We start from the raw sequence: 25,824 nt of genomic DNA on the forward strand, positions 1-25,824 counted from the left end.
AACCTAAAGACCCCTGCATTTATAGATTGATGTAGAAATTCATATATTAAAATTATCTATATCCAATTTTATTTTCATTTAGTTTAAAAATATTTTCCAATTACATATTAATTTGGTGGTTTGGGCAACATGCAGGAGTGTTGTAGCATGAATCACATGTTCGATGCCTCTAGCTTGTATAATTTGGTGAGAAATATACATTGAAATTATATTACTGAGTATCTTTCCTCTGCCTTACCTTCTAACCCCGACCCCTACCTCATGCTCCAAAAACTATGTGCAGGGTATTCTATATTTGGTATTCTCTATTGCAATTTAGGAAGCCATTATCTTAGAATGTCTTTGAAATTCTGGGATATTGATTTATTTGGGATTTTTTGGCCATAGAATCCAGGAGCAGAATATGCTAAAAATTTGAAACTCTCAGTTCAGAAATGTCCAGCCATAGCATTTTAAATATGGAACAGACCTAAAAAAAGAAGCAGCCAAGATGGTGTATCATAGGTAGCAATCCAGCAGAATTTTCCCCACATTCCCTTCCAAACAATTTAAAAATAACTCCTCAATTAGAATTCTGGAGCGGCAGATAAGACAATTTTCCAATTTACATGATTCAGGAAATTGGCAGAAGAGGTCTATGACACAGGGGTGGGAGGCTGCCTGGGGCATGGCAGCAGCAATTACAGAGGGCCTTGGAGATGGCCATGACAGCAGCACCAGCACCTTCCAAAGCTCTCAGTCCAGAGACAGTAAAGGAGCTGGACAACTGATCAAAAAGAATGACAGAGATCTTTTTGCTGATATTATGTGCCCCTGGCACTATTGACAACTTTATTACTCATACCTGGGGCTTAGTGAAAGTTCCAGGATGGAGAGGAGTGCTTCTGGTCAGTCACAAGGAAGCAGGAGTCCTGGTCACTCTTCTATGGCAGAGGAACATTAGCACCTACAGCTGCCATGGAAGAGGGGTTCTTCCTGGGTAAGACCAGAGCACAAGCGAGGAGAATCATGACCATACCTCTCCCCAAATCACACCACCTTGGAAGTACCAAAAACTTGCAGATCCCCAGAATTAGTTCTGAAAACAGCAGCACAAAAAAGGCTGAAGATTTGCAGGATGCCTCCCAACTCACAGATGAGCAAAATCCAACCTCAACGCCAAGTTCCAAGAAAAAAATTGACTGGAAAAATGAGCAGGTAAGGAAGACCAAGACACAAACTCAGAAGAAGAAAACAATGTGAAAAGAGCTATAAGCAAAGATTTAAAGAAAGAGTTAAAGAAAGAGATGAGTGGCAGATGAAAAGTTGGAGGAAGAAATTAGAGTGATACAAGAAAATTATGAAAAGAGACTTAATAGCTTGGTAAAGGTAGCACAAAAAGGCAGTTAAGTGATGACATGGACTTTGATCCTGGAGTTAAAGACTCATCTTCCAGAGTTCAAATGTGGCCTCAAACATTTACTATTTGTGTGATTCTGGGCAAGCCATTTAATCCTGATTACCTCACAAAAATAGAGTAAACGGGAAGACGATATGGCAAACTACATCAGTCTTTGTCAAGAAAACTGCAAATGGGTCATGAAAAGTCAGATGAGACTGAAAAATCATTGAACAAAACAATAACTAAGCCACACAAAAAATAGTGGAAAAAATACCTTTAAAAAAATACCTAATGGTGAAAGAGGCACAGGTAAGAAAAGAGCTAAAGCTCATTGAAGAAAATACCTTCTTAAAGATAAGAAATGAGATATTATAAGCTAATCACTCCATGAGACATCAAGAAACAATAAAACAGCGTCAAAAAATGAAAAAATAGAACATGTGAAATATTTCATTAAAAAAACAACTGACCTGAAAAGATAAATCAAGGCCAAATAATTTTAGAATTATTGGATTACTTGTAAACCATAATAAAAAAAAGAGCCTATGCATCATATTTCAAGAAGTTATCAAGGAAAACTGCTGTAATATCTTCAATTTAGAGAGCAACTTAGAAATGGAAAAAATTCACTGATTACTTCCTGAAAAAGATTCACAAATTAAAACTTCCAGGAATATGAGAGCAAAAATTCCAGTACTTCTAGTTCAAGGAAAAAATATCTCAAGCAGATAGAAAGAACTAATTTGAATATTGTAGAACCACACTCAGGATCAGATTTGGTAGCTTGCACATTAAAGAAGCAAAGAGTTTACAATATGATGTTCTGAAAAGCAAAGGGGCTAGGATTATAATAAAAAGTAAATTACCAGCAAAACTGAGTTTAATCCTTAAGGGGAAAATGATTAAGGCATTAATAAAATAGAGAACTTTGAAACATTTCTGATGTAAAGACCAGAACTCAATTGAAATTTTTATATTCAAACATAAGACTTAAGAGAAGCATAAAAAAGTAAATATGAAAGAGTAATCATAAGAGATTTGACACAATTGAAATGGTATGTGCCTATATGTAACTCCTAAGAATTTTATCATTATTAGGGCAGTTAAAAGGGGTCTACTTAAACATCACAGGTATGAGTCATTTATATTATAACTTTTAAATGAGGTCATGAAGAGTCAGAGAACTGAAAAATGATTGAATAATAAAATTCAGTAGTAATGATGAACTGGTCTTAAACTGGCATCATAAGCTATTCTATTTTCAAAACAACAACAACAAAATCCACTTGATTCGACTATTTGTTTGATTGATCAATAATACTTCACTAATTTCATGTAGACTTTGCTCATTGGAAAACTCCTTCCTTCCTTCCTTCCTTCCCTCCTTCCTTCCTTCCTCCTTTCCTTCCTTCCCTCCTTCCTTCCTTCCTTCTCTCCTCCCTCCCTTCCTTCCTTCCCTCCCTCCCTTCCTTCCTTCCCTCCTTCCTTCCTTCCTTCCCTCCCTCCTTCCTTCCTTCCTTCCCTCCTTCCTTCCTTCCTTCCTTCCCTCCTTTCCTCCTTCCTTCCCTCCTTTCCTCCTTCCTTCCTTCCCTCCTTCCTTCCTTCCTTCCCTCCTTCCTTCCTTCCTTCCCTCCTTCCTTCCTTCCCTCCTTCCTTCCTTCCTTCCCTCCTTCCTTCCTTCCTTCCCTCCCTCTTTTCCTCCCTCTCTCCCTCCCTCCCTTCCTCCTTCCTTCCTTCCTTCCTTCCTTCCTTCCTTCCTTCCTTCCTTCCTTCCTTCCTTCCTTCCATCCTTCCTTCCTTCCTTCCTTCCTTGGTTCCTTCCTTCCTTGGTTCCTTTCCTTTGTTCCTTCCTTCCTTCTTCCCCTTTTCCTCCTTCCCCTCCTTCCCCTCCTTCCTTCCTTCCCTCCTTCCCTCCCTCCTTTCCTCCCTTCCTCCCTCCCTCCTTTCCTCCCTTCCTCCCTCCCTCCTTCCTTCCTTCCCTCCTTTCCTCCTTCCTTCCTTCCCTCCTTCCTTCCTTCCTTCCCTCCTTCCTTCCTTCCCTCCTTCCTTCCTTCCCTCCTTCCTTCCTTCCTTCCCTCCTTCCTTCCTTCCCTCCTTCCTTCCTTCCTTCCCTCCTTCCTTCCTTCCTTCCCTCCCTCTTTTCCTCCCTCTCTCCCTCCCTCCCTTCCTCCTTCCTTCCTTCCTTCCTTCCTTCCTTCCTTCCTTCCTTCCTTCCTTCCTTCCTTCCTTCCTTCCTTCCTTCCTTCCTTCCTTCCTTCCTTCCATCCTTCCTTCCATCTTCCTCCTTCCTTCCTTCCTTCCTTTCCTTTGTTCCTTCCTTCCTTCTTCCCCTTTTCCTCCTTCCCCTCCTTCCCCTCCTTCCTTCCTTCCCTCCTTCCCTCCCTCCTTTCCTCCCTTCCTCCCTCCCTCCTTTCCTCCCTTCCTCCCTCCCTCCCTCCTTCCTTCCTTCCTTCCTTCCTTCCCTCCTTCCATCCTTCCTTCCATCCTTCCTTCCTTCCATCCTTCCTTCCATCCTTCCTTCCTTCCTTCTATCCTTCCATCATTCCTTCCTTCCTTGGTTCCTTCCCTTTGTTCCTTCCTTCCTTCTTCCCCTTTTCCTCCTTCCCCTCCTTCCTTCCTTTCCTCCTTCTGTCTACATAGGATATGATACCATTATCTACAGTTGCTCTTAAAAACATTTTTTTTCTATTTTGTACCTCTGAACCCTCCAAAGATATCTTGGGGTTTTGTTGACTACATTTCTTTATTAAAGACCGTGTCTTAAAGCAAAACTAATCTGATTCTCATTGGCCACCAACAGGTCCTAGGTCATGCCCTATGTGGTCATTGTTTGGGTCCTGATTGACTGAGATTGAATGTAAATAGTAATCATTTCTGCTTTGGCCAGAAATCCTCCTAGATTCATTCATTTAGATTTTGGGGGGCTGGGTGAAAGAGGAGATTCTTTGCCTCAATTGCTAGCTAATTTTAATCCCCAGATGGGTGTGGCCTCAGTCAAACTGAGACCTGTTGAAGTCCTTAGCTTAAAAGGCCAAGGCTTTTCCTTTTATCCAGGGTTGTCTCCATTTGTCTTGATCTATATCTTGCCACTGGACCCAGATGGCTCTAGAAAGGAAAGTGAAGCAGGTGACTTTGCCCAGCCCTCCCTCACATAAATCCAGTTTATTTCCATGACCTGGCATCACCACCCAAATGTCATGGTCCTCTTCAAGAACTAAGGACAAACAACATTGTGTTATTATTATCCCTTGTTTTCTTCTCTTTCTACAAGTTTTGATAGAAACAGTGCTGGTGTTAAAGTTTATAATTGTTCCTTTATATTCATTTTTCTATAGATTCTTTCACAGGTGAATAAAATAACTGCGTTTCCAAAGTTGAAATGGATGAGAAGGGAAATATATATCTCATTCTCACTTGCACATGATTTTGATATCCATTTCTAGGTCTCTATATTTTGAAATCTTTTTTTCCATGTAGCCTGGTATGATGCCTTCTATTAAGAATATTTTTCTTGATTTTTTTTTTTATCCAGACTGTGGTGGCAACAGTCTGTAATGACCCTATGATTCTAGTACTGGTTTATTGGCTGAGTTCTCCAGTGTATTTTGAGGCTTATGTTTGTAGTATAATCTCAGTCCATGAAAGAGAGAGTGCTTTTAATGTACAGCTCTAGACACCAGGTAATGTTATTCTAGATACTTTTTCATAGTTGCTTGATTGTTTGGTTGTGTCCTTTTCTTCATGATTCATGGCAAAGGTATTGAACTGGTTTGCTATTTCCTGCTCCAGTGCATCTCTTTTTGACAGGTAAAGAACTGAGGCAGAGAGAGGTTAAATGACTTGTCCAGGATCACATAGCTAGGCCTATGAACTCATATCTCTTAGATATTCCTGCCTCCAGGTCCAGTGCTGTACTCACTGCACCCTCCAGCCCCAAGATATTCAGGACGTTTTAAAGTTTTACAGCATTGTGACCCCATCACCACTATTTCCTGGCATAATGTGCTTAATAGTTGCATCACCCTGGGCAAGTCACTCAAGCTCTTTGTGCCTCAGTTTCCTCATTTGTAGAATGATAGGGTTGGTCTCAGTTGCCTCTGAGGTCCCTTCTAACTCAATATTATCACTCTATCTTCTTCCAATTCTTCTTTGATTTCAGGGTGTCAAAAAATCTCTTACAATTTAATCACAGTCTTCTCATCGGCATTTATACCTGATATGTCTTGCTTGGAAAAGACCAAGGTACTATTAGATATTGCTGTCAATCATTTGACATATGATTATTGGATTCAAGTTTGAAGCCTTTGATTTTAGCCTAATCTTTCCCTTTATTTCAGACTTATTAAATCCAAATAACATTTATATTCGAATTATTAGCTTTCACATTAATATTGTCTCCTTAGGGTTCACCAAGACCCTCCCTTTTGTTTTCCAGGGCAGTGGCTAGTTTGAATACACCCTTCCGTCCAGCAGACCCAGCTGTGCCTTTTATACAGAAGATAAAATCAAACCCAGGCTTTCAGTACCAGCTCTACTTCCAAGAACCAGTAAGTTGAAAGGCCTGAGAGCAATAACACTCACTTATTTCTTTCCTCTTTCCTCCTCTCTTTTTTTATCTCATTCCCTGCCAAGGTGTTACACATAGCTCCACTTGCTAGTATTTTCTGTCTTCACGAGTCAAGGAAAGTATTCTATTTCTCCTAGATATATTGAGATCGAGAACTTAGCTGGTGTCTTAAAGCTTTCTGCTGGATGCTGGGAATTAAATAGCTTTATCTTCAAAGAGCTTACCTTCTTTTGAGGCCATACAATGCCAACACACACAAACAAAATGCAAATATTTGGGGGAGTGAGGATCGTTGATAACTGGAGGATCAGAAAAGGCCTTGGGTAGGAAGTGGCAGCCAAGGTGACCCTTGAAGGGAGCTTTGAATGGGACTGTCCTAGGTAGAGAATTCATAAGATGAAAGTGATGTTCCAGGATTATTAAAGGTGTGGACTGAAGATGGGAAAGCCTAGAAACACAGATCCAAGCCAAAAAATTGTTTCAGAAATCTGGGCTTAAAGTGATGATTAACTGGGCTTAAGCTCCAATTGATCAATATTCTCTAATATTTTTAAAGTCAGAAGCTGGGTAAAAGGCTTTAATAGCCTACCAAGGGTCATGCCTTGGGAAAGGCTCAGAATCCCTGAGTCACCCTGAAAAAGTCCCAGGGAAGCCTCAAATCCCTCTCCAGGTTAGACCTACAGTGAAGGGTAGGAAAATCTTCTTTCCTACCTATGGGGAATTTGATTCACCTGCTGCTAATTATCAGGGATTTGCACTTCCCATCCCCACGCAGACCTGGATCCCTGCTCCCTCCTCCCAATGCCAATTCCTGCTCCAACTGGATAAAAACCCTTTAAAACTCATCCTGCTTTACCAGTTTTTGCCTCCTGATCCTACCGAGTACCCAGCAGATTTGACCTGTGCCCCAAATCTCAAATGGCATTAAGATGTAGGATAAGTAGGGCCGAACATTAGGAGTTATATTTGGTCCTAGCAAAACTAATTTGTTGTCATTTTAATATGTTCAATTAGGATAGTTTGGATACAAATGGTATCTTAATACAAATGAACCTAATTACTGTTATTTTTATAACTTTTTTTGTTTATTTGTTTGTGGGGTTTGTTTTTGTTTTTTTGGTGAGGCAATTGGAGTTAAGTGACTTTCCACAGCTAGTAAGTATTAAGTATCTGAGGTCTGATTTGAACTCAGGTCCTCCTGAATCAGCCCTGGGTCTGGTGCTCTGTCCACTGTATTATCTAGCTGCTCCTCATTATTTTTATGGGGCTGAACAAAATGTTTTTATTTTTTAAATTATGTATTTTATTTTTCTACAATAACATACTAACACGATTTTTAAACATCTTTTAATAGTTTTGAGTTTCATATTCTATCTTTTACTTTCCCTTCCTTCTCCTCTCTGAGAAGGTACTCAGATATAAGTTATATATGTGCAATTATTTCCATATTAGTGATTTTGTACAAAAAGACTCAAATAAAAGAAAAAGAATGAAAGAAGGTGAAAAATAGTATGTTTCAGTCTATATTCAAACAAAGTCATTTCTCTCTGGGAAGCTGATAGTTTACTTCCTCACTAGGCTTTTGGGATTGTCTTGGATCATTGTATTGTCATTGTACTGCTGAGAAGACTAAGTCATTCACAATTCTTAGTAGTAAAATATTGCTGTTACTATGTTATCACATCTTCCTGCTTCTGCTCACTTCACATCTCCCTGCTTCTGCTCACTTTACTTGCATCAGCCCTTTCCAGGGGATGTGTGTGTGTGTGTGTGTGTGTGTATCTACATATAGATAGATAGATACACACACACACACACACACACACACACACACACACACACATATATATATATATATATATATATATATATATTTTTATAAAACTCTTGGGGGCTGCTAGGTGGCGCTATAGTGTACAGAGCGCTGAGCCTGGTGTTAAGAAGACTCCAGACTTCAAGTCCAACATTTGACATTTAGTGGCTATATAACTCTTGGCAAGTCACTTTGTCCTGTTTGCTCAGTTTCGTCCTCTGTAAAATGAAATGGAGAAGGAAATGGCAAACCACTCCATTATCTTTGCCAAGAAAAATTGCAAATGGGGTCACGAACGGTTAGACACAACTGAACAGCAAGTAATCCTTATTCCCAGAGAAATTTTCTTTAATTGAAGAGTCTCAGGCTGGGGAAAATTTCTGATTTTTAAAGGTTGTTAATGAAACATCATTTTAAAAAATACAAATGATACTAGTTGAGGCATCTCACTTTTAAAATTTATTTTTATCACACACTGCTTTATGAATTATGTTGGGAGATAAAAATTAGAGCAAAAGGGGGAAATATAAGAAAGATAAAAAAACCAAAAACAAAAAAAAAAGTGAACCTAGCACGTAATGGTTTACATTTAGTCTCCTTAGTCTTTTTTTCTGGATGCAGATGGCATTTTTTGTCCAAAGCCTATTGAGAGTGCCTTAACTCACTGAACCACTGAGAAGAATCAAGTCTTTCATAGTTGATCATAGCACATTCTTTCTGTTATTGTGTACAAAGTATTTCTGGTTCTGTTTGTTTCACTGAGCATCATTTCATGTAAATCTTTCCAGGTCTTTCTAAAATCAGCTTGTTCATCATTTTTATAGAGCAATAGCATTCCATTGCTTTCATGAACCACATTTTATTCAGCCATTCCCCAATATAGGCATCTACTCATTTTCCAATTCTTTGCTACCACAAAAGAGCTGCCACAAACATTTTTGCACATGTGAGTCCTTGGAATACAGAATCAGTAATGGCACTGCTGGGTCAAAAGGTATGCACAGTTTGATAGCCTTTTGTGCATAGTTCCAGATTGCTCTCTAGAATGGTTGGATCCATTCACAACTACATCAACAAAGCCAGTTTTCCCACATCCTCCCCAACATTTATCATGACCTTTTCTTGTCATTTTAGCCAATCTGAGAAATGTGAGGTGGTATTTCAGAGTTGTTTTAATTTGTATTTCTCTGATCAGTAGGTATTTAGAGCATTGTTATATAACTATAGCTGGCTTTAATTTCATCATCTGAAAATTGTTCATATCCTTTGATCATTTATCAATTGGAGAATGACTTGTATTCTTATAAATTTGACACAGTTCTTTATATATTTTTAGAAATGAGATCTTTATCAGAAACACTGATTATAAAGATTTTTCCCAGCTTTGTGCTTCCCTTTTAATCTTATTCCTGTTGGTTTTGTTTGTGCAAAAATCTTTTTAATTTAATATGATCCAAGTTGTCCATTTTTCCTTTTATAATGTTCTCTAGTTCTTTGGTCATAAATTCCTTCCTTCTCCAAAGATCTAATAGGTAAATTATACCTTGTTCTCCTAATTTGTCTATATTATCATCCTTTATGACAAAATCATGTATCCATTTTGACCTATATAGATCTATGCTGGGTTTCTGACATTATTTTCCAATTTCCTCAGAAATTTTTGTCAAATATTAGAAGCTGGAGTTTGGGGGTTTATTAAATATTAAATTGCTATAGGCCTTGTGTCGTGTGTATCTAATCTTAGTCAGTACTAAATAGTTTTGATGACTGTTGCTTTATAATATTGTTTAGGTTTGCTAAGCCACCATTCTTTGTATTTTTTCATTAATTCCCTTGATATTCTCTACCTTTTGTTTTTGTAGATGAATTTTACTTTTATTTTTTCTAGTTGTATAAAATAATTTTTTTGGCAGCTTGGTATGGAACTGAACAAGTAGGCCAATTTAGGCAGAATTGTCATTTTTATTATATTAGCTTGGCCTGGCTATGAACAATTGATATTTTAAAAATTGTTTAGGTCTGACTTTTTTTGAGAAGTGCTTTGTAATTGTGTTCATATAGTTCTTGAGTTTGTCTTGGCAGGTAGATCCCCAAGTATTTTACTTTGTCTACAGTAATTTTAAATGTATTTTATTTTTCTATCTCTCTCATTTGTCAGTAATATATAGAAATGCTGATGATTTGTGGGCGTTTATTTTATATGCTGCAACTTTGCTAAAGTTATGAATTGTTTCCAATAGGTTCTTGGATGATTTTCTAGGATGAAAAGTCATTTAAAAAAATAAGCCTTGGGATAATTTTGTTCTTAAGAAAAAGATCTATAAGCTATATAAGTTCATCTTGTACCCATCAAAAAGTATTAGGAGGAGTTGATAGAGAAAAAAGCCCTGAGGAGGAAGTCTTGCAAAACTAAGAAATATTTAGGGAGGCATTTGGAAAGAGGCATCACATCACAAGGAGATTAGTTTGCCTCCTCCTAGATTAGGAGATGTCTTGTCAACAGAGCAATCTTTCCCAGTAATTAGAAAACTTTAGTCCCTTAAATCTAAAGAACCCTATGGCATTTCCAAGGGCCTCAGGATATAATTGTTAGGACTCTGGCCTAGTACTTTCTGGTAGCTGCACATACCCTGATAGAGTCATTAGATTGTTAGCTCCACAATAGTGCCATGAAGACTTATTTTTGCATGTGTTTTTTTAAGTTTCTTCAGTACTTATAAATATTGGTTTAGTTTCTGGGATTCTGCCAACCTGATTAATAATGACTAATAACGGCCACTTGGGAACCTTAATATTTCTTCTTATTCAAGTCTCCTAATCTTTAGGATCCTATTTGGAGGGTTTTTTTGGGCAAAACTACCAAGGGTGGTTTGCCACTTCTTTCTCCAAATTATTTAACAGATGAGGGAAATGAAGCAAACAAAATTAAGTAACCTGGATAGAATCACTTAGATAGTAAGTATCTGAAATCAGATCTGACCTCAGGTCTTCCTGTACTCCATTTATTGTGACATCTAGCAGTACAGCTGGTATTTTGTTCCAGTTGTTATGTTGGTTTGGTGAAAGACAAAGGCTGAAGAAATCCTTGCCTTTAAGGAAATTACATTTGTCACTTAGCCCAACTATAAAACCTTTAGAAGTGTTTGTGGATTGACTGGTAGAAAATTAAGTACATGTAGGATGCTTTCCTGGAAACACGCAGATTACCTCTTTCATTCTGTATTCTGGGGTCCCCTGAGGAGTTGGGGTTCTCTTTTTCTCTTTCCAGTTATTTTCTGTTTGCTCTTTCCTTCTCTATTAGCAGCTAGTGACTAGAGTCCATATTCCATTTAGTTCACTTAATTATATTTTGAAGCTACAGCAATAACAAAGGTACAAATAATTCTTCTTACTATCTCAAAGCATTTTCTCTGCTATCCTACGATGAATCTTAGCTCAGTTTGAACATAATCTTGCTCCCATCCAGATGCAGCATGACCTCTGGATGAGCTATCTCTCCTACCAGCCTACTTCAGGCTGAGTCCTCAAGGTCATATTTTGCTCCTTTAAGCAGAATACTGAGCTAGCTACAAGACTTTATTTATTTTTTTAAACAGATTTTTATTTACCAGATATATGCATGGGTAATTTTACAACATTGACAATTGCCAAACCTTTTGTTCTAATTTTTTCCCCTCTTTCCCCACCCCCCAGATGGCAGGTTGACCAATACATGTTAAATATATTAAAGTATAAATTAAATACTATATATATATATATATAACCAAACAGTTGTTTTGCTGTACAAAAAGGATGGGACTTTGAAATAGTGTACAATTAACCTGTGAGGGAAATCCAAAATGCAGGCGGACAAAATTAGAGGGATTGGGAATTCTATGTAGTGGTCCATAGTCATCTCCCAGAGTTCTTTCGCTGGGTGTAGCTGGTTCAGTTCATTACTACTCTATTGGAACTGATTTGGTTCATCTCATTGTTGAAAATGGCCACATCCATCAGAATTGATCATCATATAGTATTGTTGTTGAAGTATATAATGATCTCCTGGTCCTGCTCATTTCACTCAGCATCAGTTCCTGTAAGTCTCTCCAGGCCTTTCTGAAATCCTCCTGCTGGTCATTTCTTACAGAACAATAATATTCCATAACATTCATATACCACAATTTATTCAGCCATTCTCCAGTTGATGGGCATCCACTCAGTTTCCAGTTTCTAGCCACTACAAAGAGGGCTGCCACAAACATTTTTGCACATACAGGTCCCTTTCCCTTCTTTAAGATCTCTTTGGGATACAAACCCAGTTGGCTACAAGACTTTAATGCTAGGAAGCCTGGATTCACTCTCCTGGTCTTTCAAAAGTCACAAACATGGAGACTTGTTAAGGGACAGGTCAATTCTCCGAGAGCCTCCACAGCTGTGAATCATAGCATCTGAACGAGTTGTAGGGCAGCCTTTTCTGACACAGGTGTTGTGGACTAGGAATGAGATAAATTGGAGGCAGAGGAAGGAGGAGAGAGGTCAGCCTCTCAATCAGAGAGGTCGGAGAACACCAACTGCCTCTCAGGCTCCTTGTATCATCCTCTCACAAGAGGAGATCCATTCTGGGTTGGATCTCCAGTACCTCTGTTCCTTAGAGCACTGTCTCTCACTGAATGCCATTTTTAAAGGACTTAAATCCCCAAAGACTAGAAGAAGAGAACAAAGGAAGAAATTTGGGCCAAGGTCAAGAGGCCTTTTTGAAGACTTAGTTCAAGCTACACGATCTAAAAAAAAAAAATCTGATCTAAAAAAGCCTTCTCTTAAACATGTGGTTACATGATGATGAATGCTCCACAGTCTCTTCAAGGCATTTTGAGTCCACATTATCAAGATTCCCAGAAACTTCCTTGTTTCTGCTGCCTGGGGAAATTAAATCAGCCAAGTATATTAGCAAATGCTGCACATATGCCAATCCCCTATTACAAAGAGACAGACAGAGAGACAGAAATAGAGAGAAATAAACACATACATATACATACATATTTTCTAATGAATATATACCTACATATACATGGGTGAATATGTGTATATTGCATATATATGCATAGTGTGTATTTGTTGTATATGGTTGTGTGTGTGTTTGTGCATAAACAGAAAAAATATTAGGAAACACAGGGATTAGTAGAGGGTTCCTACAGGAGATGGTCCTCAAGCTGAGCTCTGAAGGAAATTAAGAATTCCTAAAAGCACAGGTGAGCAGTACATTCCAGGCATAAAGATGCATCTCATTCGGAACAGGCTTTCCCTGACTTCCAAGGTAGCAACTTGTCATGCTAATCAACTTATACATGTTCTGCATTTCTTGGATTAATGGGGAAAAGGCTGGAAGACTTCCAACTACTATCACAGTATGCATTATAACATTGGAAAATGAGAAATGATAATTATTAATATGTTTGTTATGCTGTGTTAATTAGCATATATTAAATAAAAGCATAAAATATATGAGTCCCTATATTGCACAGGATTATATAATCATAAATTTAGAGCTGGATAGGATCCTAGAGGGCATCTAATACATCCACACCATTTTATAGATGAAGAAACTAAGGTCCATAAAGGCAAATCAGGCACTCTTTCCTTTGTATCACTTGGTCTTCCACATCCCTCCCCTCCTTTCTCTAACAACAAAAAATAATTAATTTATTTTATTAGTTAATTAACAATGCATATTACATCACCATCAAGTCTGCAAGAAAAAAAAGGGAGGTACATTTCTTTATCTTTTCTGGGGTCAAGATGGGTTTTTTCCTATAATAACATTTCATATTGTTTCCTTTACATCATCTTGCTTAGTGAGGGTGTATATTGTTTTCTTGGTTCCATTTTCTTCCCTCACGCTGCATCAAATTCTTCTAATTTTCTCTGATTTTCTTCTAATTCTGGGACATTACTCAACATCCCCAATTCTCTTCCAGCCTGCACTTGATTTCTGGGAAAAGAGAAGTCATACCAAACCATATTAAAGTTATTATCAATGAATATCAGACTAGGTTCTGGCAGTATTGTACTTTGCTTTTGGCAATGCAATCAACTGTTGTTGGGTAAAGGCCACAACTCAGAGCCTCATTTATTTTTAAAACAAAGGAATCCCCCTAGATGGACTCCATTGTCTCACTGTTACATCTCTAGTTCTTTGTGAAGTTAATCAGGCTCCAAGGACTATTGTTGAAAGTTTAAGATGGAACATGAATTGATTAGAAAAGCACAGAGTGAAAAAAGATTGTAGGAAAGGAGAAATAAGTCAAAGAGATAAGTGAACATTTAACTCTAATTAGACTCCCTTAGTCCAGAAAGTCTCCTCTTTTCCTTCCTTCTCTGTCCTTGGAACTCTGCATTGTTCTAAGATCAATTTTCAAGGTCAGGTCTTTATTCAAGAAAATAATGGGAACTCTTTCTTCTAAGTTTTTAACTCACTAAATTAATTACTGAAATGAAGCTAGGTACATTTATCTCCCTATCACTAAAGAATTATATTGTCTTACTTTTCTATAAATATTTATTGCTATCTTTTTTGCTGCTATTTTTTACATCACTGGAATTTTTCTCAGTATCTCTCCTTTCCCCCACCCAGAAAGCCATCCCATATAAAAATAGTAATGTCTTTCTAATGCATAATGTATGGAATCTGTAGTCAGAGTTGAAATTTCACTTCTGCAACTGTAAACTTAAGTAAGTTAATACATCCCTCTGGACTTCAGTTTCCTAATCTGTATAATACAATGGTATGACTCAATGACTTTTGTGTACCTTGCTGGCTTTCAATCTATAATCCCACCTTCCAGGATTGTAGAAAAGTTCAAATGGGAGCATAGGAACCCAGATGTACAATTGAAAAGGATTTCAAAAGCCCTCTCATCTAATCTCCTCATTTTACTATTGAGAAAGCAGAAAGAGTAATTTTTCTGAGATCACACAAGTAACACACAACAGAAATGGGACAGAGTCAATATTCCTTCTCCTGTACCATGATGCCTCCCTTTGTAAAATCTTTAAGTTACTTCCCTCACTTCTCTGGTTCTTATTATTTTCCATGCTAGAAAATGGAAGCCTGCAAGAAAAATGACTTGTCAAGGCAATCTAGAAATAATTTGACTGATCTAGGACTCAGTCAGGAGAGCTAGGTTTCAGAAGAGACTCCTTGTCATTGGATCATTCTTCATTTTGTTTCCATTATCCTTTCAGGGAGTGGCAGAGGCTGAACTGGAGAAGGATCTCAACCATACATTCAAATTAATTTTCCGAGCAAGTGATGAGAAAAAGGTATATATGTTATGCTGCATTCAGAGATTGTTGAAGGCAGCAGGGTACTGTGGGAAGGAAACTGGTGGCTAATTTGGCTCTGCAGGTGAGGAAGCAGAATATGGAGCATCTGGCCTCCCTTTGTACTCTTTTTACTAGCTTTGTAACTAAACAAGTACTTCTGACCTTCTCTTTTGATTCCTGTCTATCCCATCCCTAGATGGGAGGGAAATCCTGCATAAGGGATATCCCTATCCAGGGATATCCTTAGGCTAGGAAGTGGAAAAACCTTCACTGTTATTATCTTACTCCAGGAATCACTGCCATAACAGTGAAGGTTTTTCCATTTCCTAGCCTAAGATTATTATTTTTTTTTTTTTTTGGCTGATGCAATAACAACTGTCTGAGGTCCTATTTGAACTCAGAACCACCTGACTCTAAACTGCCCCATCTATGCTAAAGTCTAAAGGTCATCTAGGAGATCCTATAAAAATAGTGTCATGGAAAGAACACAGATTTACAATAAGAGGTCTTGGGTTTGAAATAGTGGCTCTGCCATTTCCTAGTTGCATTAATTTAAACAAGCCACTTAAGTCATCTTTTCTCATCAGTAAAACTAGATAACTTCTGAGACTACTTTGGCTCCCACTCTAGAAGCCAGTTCTTTCATCTGCATTCAAACAATTTATCCAAATATTTGAAATTCTCCTCCTAATCTCCTCCTAATTGTGTTGTAACTACTATATAATCAGTCTCTTTCTCCCAATAATCCCATCAGTTACTAAAGTTAAGATAAATGATCTTAAAACTAAACAGGAACTTGAGTCCATAATTCAAGTGTCTGGTCTATGATTATCTTCATTCCCCAGGTGAAGCAATTCAGATTTTCAAAGATTGAGTAATTTGGGATATATGCTTATGGGTGAGATATATGGGTAAAAGGGCATAGGGGCTTTTGTTATTTTCTTTTCAGAATTCTAAATTGCTTTCCAAAATGATTGGACCAATTTACAACTCCACTAATAATATATTAGTATGCCTGTCATTCCATAGCCCTTTATTATCTTTTGTCATCTTTGCCAGTTTGCTGCATGTAAAATAAAACTTCAAAGTTATTTTGATTTTCCTTCCTCTTATCTTTCATAGTTGCTAATAATTCATAATTCTTTCAAGAAACCTTTGTTCACATCCTTTAAGGACATTCACTGGAAAATGACTTTTAGTGCTTATATATTCTTATTAGGTGTTAATTCATCATATATTTTGTATTTTAGACATAGAACTGCATATAGTATGAAGATATTGGTCTAACTCTAATTTTTGCCAAACTGTCACCTTTTCTAAAGGAATTTTTTTTTCTCTTCCTTGCAGTATCTCAGATTTGAAAATGCTCTTGAAAAGGGTGAGAAATATCATTGGCAGGGGATGATTGGAAGGGTTGGGGAAGGAATTGACAAGATCTGTGAGAAGTTTCTCCTTAAAAATTTTTTTTTCACTTCTGTACTCTGACTATAGTGATCTTTGGGGCTTTCCTAGCCTTTTGTTATTTTGTTCATTAGTCATTTCAGTCATGTTCAACTTTTTGTGACTCCATTTGGGATTTTGTTAGCAAAGAACCTGGCGTTGTTAGTTTTTCATTTCCATTATGCAAGTAATAAGCACAAGAGATGGACTTTGAACAAAAGTTCTCTGGCTCCATCTAAGATGAAATAGGAATTAGGGACATTTCCATAATGGAAGTCATGGTTGTAAGACCCAAGGAGGGACAGAATAGTACTGTGGAAAAAGGAGTAGATTTCAGCTCTGACCACTTAGGGTCAAAATCATGCCTCTGCTATTTACCTCCAGTATAATCTTGGATAGGATATTTCAGATCCTCTCTGATCTTCAGTTCCCTTGTTATAAAATGTGAAGGCATTGCATTGGTGCTGAAGGTCCTTTCCATTTCTAGACCTAGAACTCTAGAATAACATAAAAAGCAATTAGGTGTCCCAGCACACTTCTGAAACAGGAAGATGATGTGATCAAAATGATGAGGTGCTCAAGATTAGCCATGCAGTGAGTGACATCAGTTATGGAAACCTGTGAAGCCAGAGTGCAGGGATGCAGGTGAGTGTCTTTCTTCTGTAGGAATTCTGAAAAAAAACGAGAATCCCACTCGGAGCTGGATGGTAACAGAGGAGGAGATTGAATTCTTTGTGCAGCAATTCAAGAAATCTGGCTTCAGGTAAAGGTCAAATGATTTTGTGAGAAGATGGGCAGGGAAGAAAGAAAGGGAGTAAAGTCTGCCTCATTTTCACAGGTTATTCTCACTACAGAAGCCCAGCATCTCAGTTCCTCCCTCCTTTTTCCCACCTGCAGGGCACCCCTCAAAAGTGAATATTTCTAGCAGCTTATGAATGCCCCTATAGCAGAATGTTACAACTTTCCCTTCTAGCCCTACTACTGAGATACATTTTGAGGGGAGTGGGCTGCAAAAAGGATCAAATAATTCCTCTTCACAGATAAGGAGCATAATGCTCAGAGGAGTTCTGACTTAGCCAAACTCTCATGGCTAGTAAATGTCTGAAATGAGATTTGAACCTAATTCTAACTCCATCCATGCATCATACAAATACCTTTTATAAAATTATGAAACAGAATATGCCCATGGTATCTGAACACATTTAAGACACAAGCACTGGTACTCCCACACCCACACCCCTATTGCTTATCCCCTCCCACCCAAAGGAATCCTTAGGATATATAAACAGAAAGGCATTCTGGGAGAATCTGTGTTCAAAAAATGCTTCTTTCAGATGTTTGTTACTCATTCTTTACTGGGTAATTCCTCTTGTAACTTCTTTCCCCCAACAACTCCCACAAGAAGCAATGTGGTATGATGAGTACTAAGGCAGTTTTGCCATCAGGGAGTCCTGAGTCTGAGTTCCTTCTCTGACATACTTTGGCCATGTGACTAAAATTCTCTTAAATTCTTAATATGTCACCACCACTTCCATCCCCTAAATTGAAGAAAAAGTGGGAGCCTATCTTAGAAAAATCAATTTCCTCATTAGAAATTCCTTTCACTAGTGAAGTCACAGGACTGATCCCCAGACCCCCCCTTCAGTCCCTTCAGAAAGGACATTCTAGAAGAAAAGGAAGATGTTGAGTAGGGAGGAATCTTCAGAGTAAGTTATCTTACCCTGAAGAAACACATAGCACTCAAAGTCATGAGCAATAGGAAACCAAGCCCAAGTTCCTATAGATTAATTGCAGGTATTCATGTGTTTGGATTGTGTGGCAAATCAGAGGATACAGAACATCCTAGCCCCCTCTGAGTACACAGAATCTGAAATAAGTGACATTAATAACTTTATCCTTCATCCTTGAGGGAAGGCCCAGTTTTGATTTTAACTTTTTATTCTTAGTACACATCACATAATGGTCTCTTAATAAATGTTTGTTAGTTATTGACTGATTCATCAGGAGAAAATAACATATACTCTGAGAAAGGGGACCACCTCCTATTTCAGACTTGCTTTCTTTGAGATGCAGGGTTCAGTAAGAATCATCGACTGAAAGAGCTTGCTGATTTTCCTTCTTTTGCTTTCCTAGAGGTCCCTTAAATTGGTATCGGAACTTGGATGCAAATTGGCGGTGGGGTTGTGCTGGAGTCAGAAGGAAGGTGAGTGTTTGCTTTAAGAAATAAGATAATGTACAATGCAGAATACTGCACTTGAAGTCAGGAGGAGCCTGATTCAAATCCCATCTGTGATACTAAACTATGTGGCCTGAGCAAGGCATTTCATCTTTCTGAGCCTTAATTTTCCTCATTTGGAAAGTGAGAATGAAAATACCTGAAGTACCTGCTTCACAGAGGGCTTGTAAAGCTCAAATGAGCTAATGTTTAGAAAGTGGCTTACAAATTGTTAAGTTTATATAAATATCATTTATGCTTCTGTATCCCATTGTAGCATGGGGGTGACTCTGGGTCCTTGAAGTTTCTGCCAGTGGATCATAAACTTTAGCAGGTCCTCTCATGATAGAAAGGCTTTGCATATGTTTCCAGCAGTAGACTACTTTCTTTTTTAAGTCCAGCCATATTAAGTTCAGAGAGACTCAAAGCCCTGGGCTGGCCACTCAATGATGAGCTTTGGGGGTATAACAATCTATGAAATACTATTACCATCATTATTAACATCATCATCATCATCTTTTGTCATCCTGTTACAATAAATTATATTGATAGATTTTTTTAGATAGCCTCAATTCTCCATTATGTAGCCCTTCCTGACCCCAGCATAAAGAGCTAGAAAGAGGTAGAAAGAAAGATACAGTGACACAGAGACAGACAGAGACATAGAGTCTAGGGATAGAGACACACACATGAGAGAGAGAGAGAGACAGAGAGAGACAGAGAGAGAGAGCAGAGAGAGAGAAAGACAGAGACAGAGACAGAGAGACAGAGAGAGACAGAGAGAGACAGAGAGACAGAGAGACAGAGAAAGAGAGAAAGAGAGAGAGAGAGAGAGAGAAAGAGAGAGAGAGAGAGAGAGAGAGAGAGAGAGAGAGAGAGAGAGAGAGACAGAGACAGAGACAGAGACAGAGACAGAAACAGAGAGACAGAGAGAGAGAGCAGAGAATACATTTTTTAAAAATATATACAATATTTCACGCTCATAGACCCTCCAGCTCTGCCTTGGACAGGGAAGGGATTAGAAAAGATAACAATTCTTTGTAATTTTGCAACATTCCTTTTTTATTTGTTTTGTGATTGTTGTTATTTCTATTTACTTTTTATAATCATTATAAATACACAGTGTGTCCCAAAAGTCTTAGTGTGGTTTTAAGTTTTGATCACTTCAATAACCAAGCTGTACAAAGATTTGTGGGCCATTCTCATGAATTCAGACTCTTTAAGGAGTATGTGTAGTAGCCAGTGGGGAAAAATGCACATTTAGCATAGCCTTATATAATTTTAATTGCTTCTGATTCAGCTTTGATTTCAGGATGCCAATAAGTTTTTTGACATATTCACTTACAAAATGCCAAGGAGCCACATACTCAGTATGTCTTGTTTGGAAGGGAACAAGATAATTTTTTTCTTTTACCCACTGGTTCATTGTGACCTCTAGATTCAAACTAGAAGCCTTTAGTCTCTGTCTTTCATTGCCATACATTGAAACTTTTACAATTTTGGAACTCAAAAGCCATTTTTATATTATTTGAGGAAAATTCCATGAGATAAAACATTATATTTTTTTCTATAATACATCACAACCCACAAGTCCAAGAATGAACAATCAGAGTGAATGATGGTACAAAATAGCAACAGGAATTTCCCCTATTTGTTTATCATGGCCAAGTTCCCTTGAGTATTCTTGCTTCCTAAGGCCATAGAGCCAAAAGGGGCCTTAGATGCAATCTAGTCCAAAGCTCTCATTTTATAGATGAGAAAATTAAGATCACAAAAGTTTAAGGTCCTATATGTAGTGAACATCAGAGGAAGTGTGTGAACTTGGGTCCTCTGACTTTAGAACCAGTGCTTTTTCCTCTGTACCATGAAATCTCCATCCAAGTCCTCATCCCTTGGAAGCTATACTTGAGAATCTTCCTAACAGATGGTCAAGTCTGTAATTTGGAAGTAGAACTGGATTGGCAGAGTCTTATCATCTTCTAAAACCAAAACTGGTTCCTTGCTGTGTTGGGCATGGGAGGATTAATACAGGAAAATGGAGCTAGAGTTAAGTTGGTAGTATGGTTAGAGCTTAAGGCGTGGTAGGCCAGGCACCAGACCAGGAAAATTGATAACAGGGATTTTATGTCTGGGACATGGTAATACTCATGAAGGAATTATTGAAACAAATCCTTACACAAGCCAAGGGATTAGTCACAGAATAAGACATAAAGAAATAGTAGCTACAGGAGCTACAGTAGCTACAGGAGCGATAGTAACAGGGGCATTATCACCAAAAGGTATGGAAAAAGTTTCAACAATTCAAAACCAAATTTATCTTTTTTATGCAGACACATCTGAGATTTATATACATCACTTAGTTTCTCTCCTGAGCTTTAGTAATGTATCACCAATTGCATATTAAACATTTTGATTTAGATGTCTCATAGAGATCTCAAATACATCCTATCCAAAACAGAACTCATTCTTTCTTTCCTCCCTCAAAAATCTCTTTTTCTACAATTTCCAATTTTTGAGGAAGATACCACCACCAATGATCTAGTTAGAAAATTTGGAATTGTTACTTTCCACTTACTTTCTACTACTTTCTCTCTCACATCTGAATTTCTAATCAATTGCCAAATTTTGTTATTTTTCCTTTTACAAAATCTCTCAAATCAATCTCAAATCAAACCAATGCTTCTGTTCTCTCTAAATGACATCCTTCTCACTTCTTAAATGATCTATTCTCATAACCTTTTACTTGGTCTCCTTGACTCCAATCCCTCACCATTTCAATTCATCCTTTACACAGCCACCAATATGATTTTTCTAAGATCCAAGTATGAACATGTTACTTTTCTATTCAGTAAACGCGAGTTGTTCTCTATTACCTAGAAGATCAAACATAAAATCTTTTGTTCATAAAAAGACATTATGTGAATCTATCTTTTCAACCTAATTATGTTACTCCCTTTATATATATTAATTGTACTTTGGCCAAATTGGCCTTCTTTACATATGGCATTCCATTCCCCATATGACACTATTTCTCATCTCTGTACCTTTGCTCAGGCTATTCTCATACCTAGAATACTTTGATATGTTCCATCACTCACAACCACAAATCTGCGGTTGGAGCCCCAAACATAACTCTATAACTGCTGGGCCCTTTATACTGCCCTGATGTAACCCTTGAGGCCCATTTCTTTACACTCCTACCAAAAAATACTTAGGGAAATTTTAAATTATGAAAGTGTGGAAAGAAAAGATATCTATTCTCAAGTATCCTTCCTCCTTCTCCAACTGCTTTTTATATTCTCCTCAGATCTTGATTCCAGCCCTGATAGTCATAGCTGAGAAAGACATGGTTTTCCTTCCAAAATTTTCTAAGCACATGAAAAAATGGGTAAGTACCCTGGGGTTCAAAATCAAGATGTAGTGGAATGGGAAATGCTTTGTGACAGAAAAAGAACCATTCAAGAGAAAAAAAATGCCCCCAGATGGAGTGCCAGAAGCTAAGTGAGCAGGTTACCCAGTTATCACAAAGCATAGTATGATAGAGTCTAACCTGACAAAGCAAAGCAGAGAATGAAGTAATTTTAAAGTTCATTTGAATCATCTGCCAAGATGGGCATCTCAAGGGTATGTTCCTTCCACACAAGTCATCTTCCAGTGATTCACAGCATAGTGGAGGTATTGATGGTCAGGCATATTTGATTCAGATTGGAATGAAAAGAAATACCTATAGAATATATACCAGTTAATAAGAGGAATTTCGTGCAATTATATTAGAAAGATATTCAGCAAGGATACAATATTGTTGCAGTTGATCACAGCTTTCATCCCTCTGTGTTGGCCATGCTGATTTACCAGTCAGAGAGGGGGGGGGGGGAGTAGAAAAAATCCCGACTTGTGGCCTGGTTTTTCTTTAAGCCACAAGAAGCTACATGAATTGCCTTAGCTTAGTTTCTATGACTAAGCCGACTTAGTTGAACCAACTAAATATGGGAGATATTTTCAGTATCTTTTAAAGAAAAATTTACCTCGTCTACATGGATGATATTGCTTCAGCAAGAGGAGGCGATCCCTCTTAGATCTTGAAGGTTATACCAGTGGGTCACAAACTCTGATGGGTCCTACCAAACTGGAGAGGCTTGGAGGTTAAACTGGATTTATGGGTATAGATTATACATATTATGCAAGAGTAGCTCATGGCCAATTGGGATGTGGAGTGCTCAGGAAATTTTCTGTCCTAAGCAATTCACAAAACCCCAAAGAATCATTTACTAGGATGCACCATACTAAATTTTCCTTCTGTCCCCTCAGAGTACTCATAGAGTGAATGTTCAGGAATTTCTGTTGACTAATCTAGGCCAAAATAAAAGGCATCGTATCATAATAGATACTGGAATCAGGAGTGAAGGAAGGAAGGAAGGAGAACAAGGAAGTAAGGAGGTAAAGAAGGAAAGGAGGAAGGGAGAGAGAAAAGAAGGAAGGAGAGAAAGGAAGGAAGAAAGGAAGGAATAAGGAAGAGAGGAAGGGAGGATAGGGAAGGAAGAAGGAAGGATGGTAGGAAAGGAGGGAAGGAAGGGAAAGAAGGAAGGAAAGAAGGAAGGAAAAAAGGAAGGAAGGAAGGAAGCAAGGAAGGAAGGAAGGAAGCAAGGAAGGAAGGAAGGAAGGAAAGAAGAAAGGAAGGGAGAAGGAAAGAAGGAAGGAAGAAAGGAAGAGAAAAAGAAAGGAAAAAAGGAAAGAAGGAAGGCAGGAAAAGAGAAAGGAAGGAGGGAAGGAAAGTGTTAAGAACCACACCTAAGTGTGAGAACCCAGAAAGCCTGTAAAGGCTTAAACCCATTAAGAGGTGGGTCAGTTCTCCAAAAGCTCCCACAGTTGTGAATCATCACACACTTAAAGGAATTGCAAATCAGCCTTTACTGAAATAGATGTTGCTTGTGAATTGGGAATGAAATAAATTGGAGGCAAGAGGGAAGAGGAGAGAGGCCAGAGAATGCAACTGCCTCTCAATCTTCTTGTGTTGTTATCATTCTCTTATATGAAGGAATCTATTCTGCTGAACAGAATTAGATCCCCAGTAGCCACTGGCAGGTTGCTCACGTAACAGGAAGGAGGGAAAGAAGGAAGGAGGGAGGGAGGGAGGGAAGGAAGGAGGGAGGGAGGGAGGGAAGAAAGAAGGGAGGGAGAGAGAGAAGGAAAGGAAGGAAGGAGGAAGAGAATAGATGAATGTTTTGATCCTCCCAACAGTCCTAGGAAGAAATTGCTATCAAGGTTTCCATTCCATATATTTCATATATGAGATAAATAGAGGTTACATGACTTGCTTAGGGTCATACAGATTAAAAATCAAATTTGAAGTAAGGTTTTCCTTACTTTCCTTACTTTCCTACGTGCTCAGGGAGACCTGGGTCCCACATATGATTCTGGATAGATCACTGGCCAAATTCTTAATCCCAGGCAACTCTGAAAGACTAAGAGACCATCAGCTGTCTTCATTGGTAGAGGATACTTTCTCACTGGGAGCTCTCAAATCTATTGACAAATAATCTTTTGCAAAACAATGTGGTTTGCCTGTTTAATCAGCCTGCATTTGTAATCTACCCAGAAACTGTAGGGAAAGGAGAACTGGCAGTTAAGTGAAGTCACAGATTCACTTTCTAGTCTTCTAACTTAATAGATAGAGAACTGACTTTGAAGACAGTCTCAGTCTCTAGCTGTTATCTTGTCCCTTAACCTGTATTTGACCATCTGTAAAGATGACATAATAATATTATCTACTCTATGGGATTGTTGTAAAGATCAAAGAAGATAATGTACTTTACAGACTTAAAAGTGCTATGTTATTTTATGCATGCTAATAATAATATCATTTTGGTGACTTAGGGCAAAAACCTGCTCCATACTCCACTGAAATTAAGACTACAAAGTATAATAGTAGTTGACTGGTATACATGATTTAAAGATAAAACTCCACATATTCTCCCCTCCATGACGTTCTACCCTCATCCTGCTTTGAGGGATAGGATATTATGTTGTTTGTTTTTGGTTGGTTGTTTTTCAGTTGTGTCCAACTCTGTGTAGATACTTGTTAGATACTAAAAGGGTTCACCATTTTCTTCTCTAGCTTATTTTACAGATGAGGAAACTGAGGCAAACAGGGATAAGTGACTTGCTATCCATATATGATTTGGGAGATATTATATTTTCATCCTTCAGGTTCATTTCATATCAATGGAAGAATTTACAAGGAGACAAATCCAGTGTTTTCATAACCAAACAGCACTAAGATCTAGGAGAGCAAGTCTCTAACTAAATTCCTTAAGAATAGGTGAAATCACAGCTCCTCTTATTAGCAGCAGGTTACTCTCAACTCTCAACTAATTGCTTCTATGCAGAAGCTAACAGGTTTATTGCTCAGGTCACTAACTATACTCAATAGCAATTATCTCTAACTGTCCTTAAGCTCCCACTTCTGTAGTGTGGTATCTCTGTAGTCTTCTCACTTTCTGCCTTCCCACTGGCCACTGACCCCTCCTTAGACTATTGGCATATTTTTATTAAAATTATACAAAAGTGGTGAAATGCCAGTATAAAAAGCATTTAGTGCAGATGTGAAAAGCAAAAATGATTACATAATGTGTATATATATAATAAAGTTCCACACACATTGAGATAACCTTGATAGGATGGATACACTAAGTTAGTTTATATCACATGAAGTCCTATTTACATTGGAGAAGGGCCATCTTGATCTCGGAGACTTTTACTTTGATCTGGAAACCTTAACTTTCTTGGACAATTTTGACTCTTTCTCTACAGGGGGAAATTGTATAAACCCTCACTTGGTCAGATTAATACAGGTAGTAAGTATCTGAGACCAAATTTGAATTCGGGATCTCCCTGACTCTAGGCTTGGGGCTCAATGCACTATGATACCACCTAGCTTCCTGATTCCAAGACTAATGTTCTTTCCAATGTGCCCCTTAACGTGATTTTATGCTATAAGTTGCAAAAGACAGTCAATGCCTAACATAAAAAATACTCATTTTGAAGGGCATTTTTCTTTCTTTTCCAGATGTTTTGTTCTGTGCTAGGACTTTACAAGGAAGGACCTT

General features: G+C 38.0%; 1 protein-coding gene across 3 annotated transcripts in view; it reads left to right on the forward strand.

Annotated features, from left to right (window-relative positions):
- The window catches only part of LOC141555470 (bifunctional epoxide hydrolase 2-like), a 52,711-nt gene that overhangs the window by 23,452 nt on the left and 3,435 nt on the right, over positions 1 to 25,824 (forward strand). For all 3 annotated transcript variants that reach the window (XM_074288381.1, XM_074288382.1, XM_074288383.1), the window contains 6 exons: positions 5,817 to 5,928; positions 14,983 to 15,060; positions 16,411 to 16,441; positions 17,170 to 17,266; positions 18,637 to 18,706; positions 22,026 to 22,106. In XM_074288381.1, the coding sequence (XP_074144482.1) occupies positions 5,817 to 5,928; positions 14,983 to 15,060; positions 16,411 to 16,441; positions 17,170 to 17,266; positions 18,637 to 18,706; positions 22,026 to 22,106 (469 nt within the window). The remainder of the gene's footprint in view (positions 1 to 5,816; positions 5,929 to 14,982; positions 15,061 to 16,410; positions 16,442 to 17,169; positions 17,267 to 18,636; positions 18,707 to 22,025; positions 22,107 to 25,824) is intronic.

The sequence above is a fragment of the Sminthopsis crassicaudata genome, chromosome 2 (genome assembly GCF_048593235.1).
Source record: "Sminthopsis crassicaudata isolate SCR6 chromosome 2, ASM4859323v1, whole genome shotgun sequence".
NCBI classification, from domain to species: domain Eukaryota; kingdom Metazoa; phylum Chordata; class Mammalia; order Dasyuromorphia; family Dasyuridae; genus Sminthopsis; species Sminthopsis crassicaudata.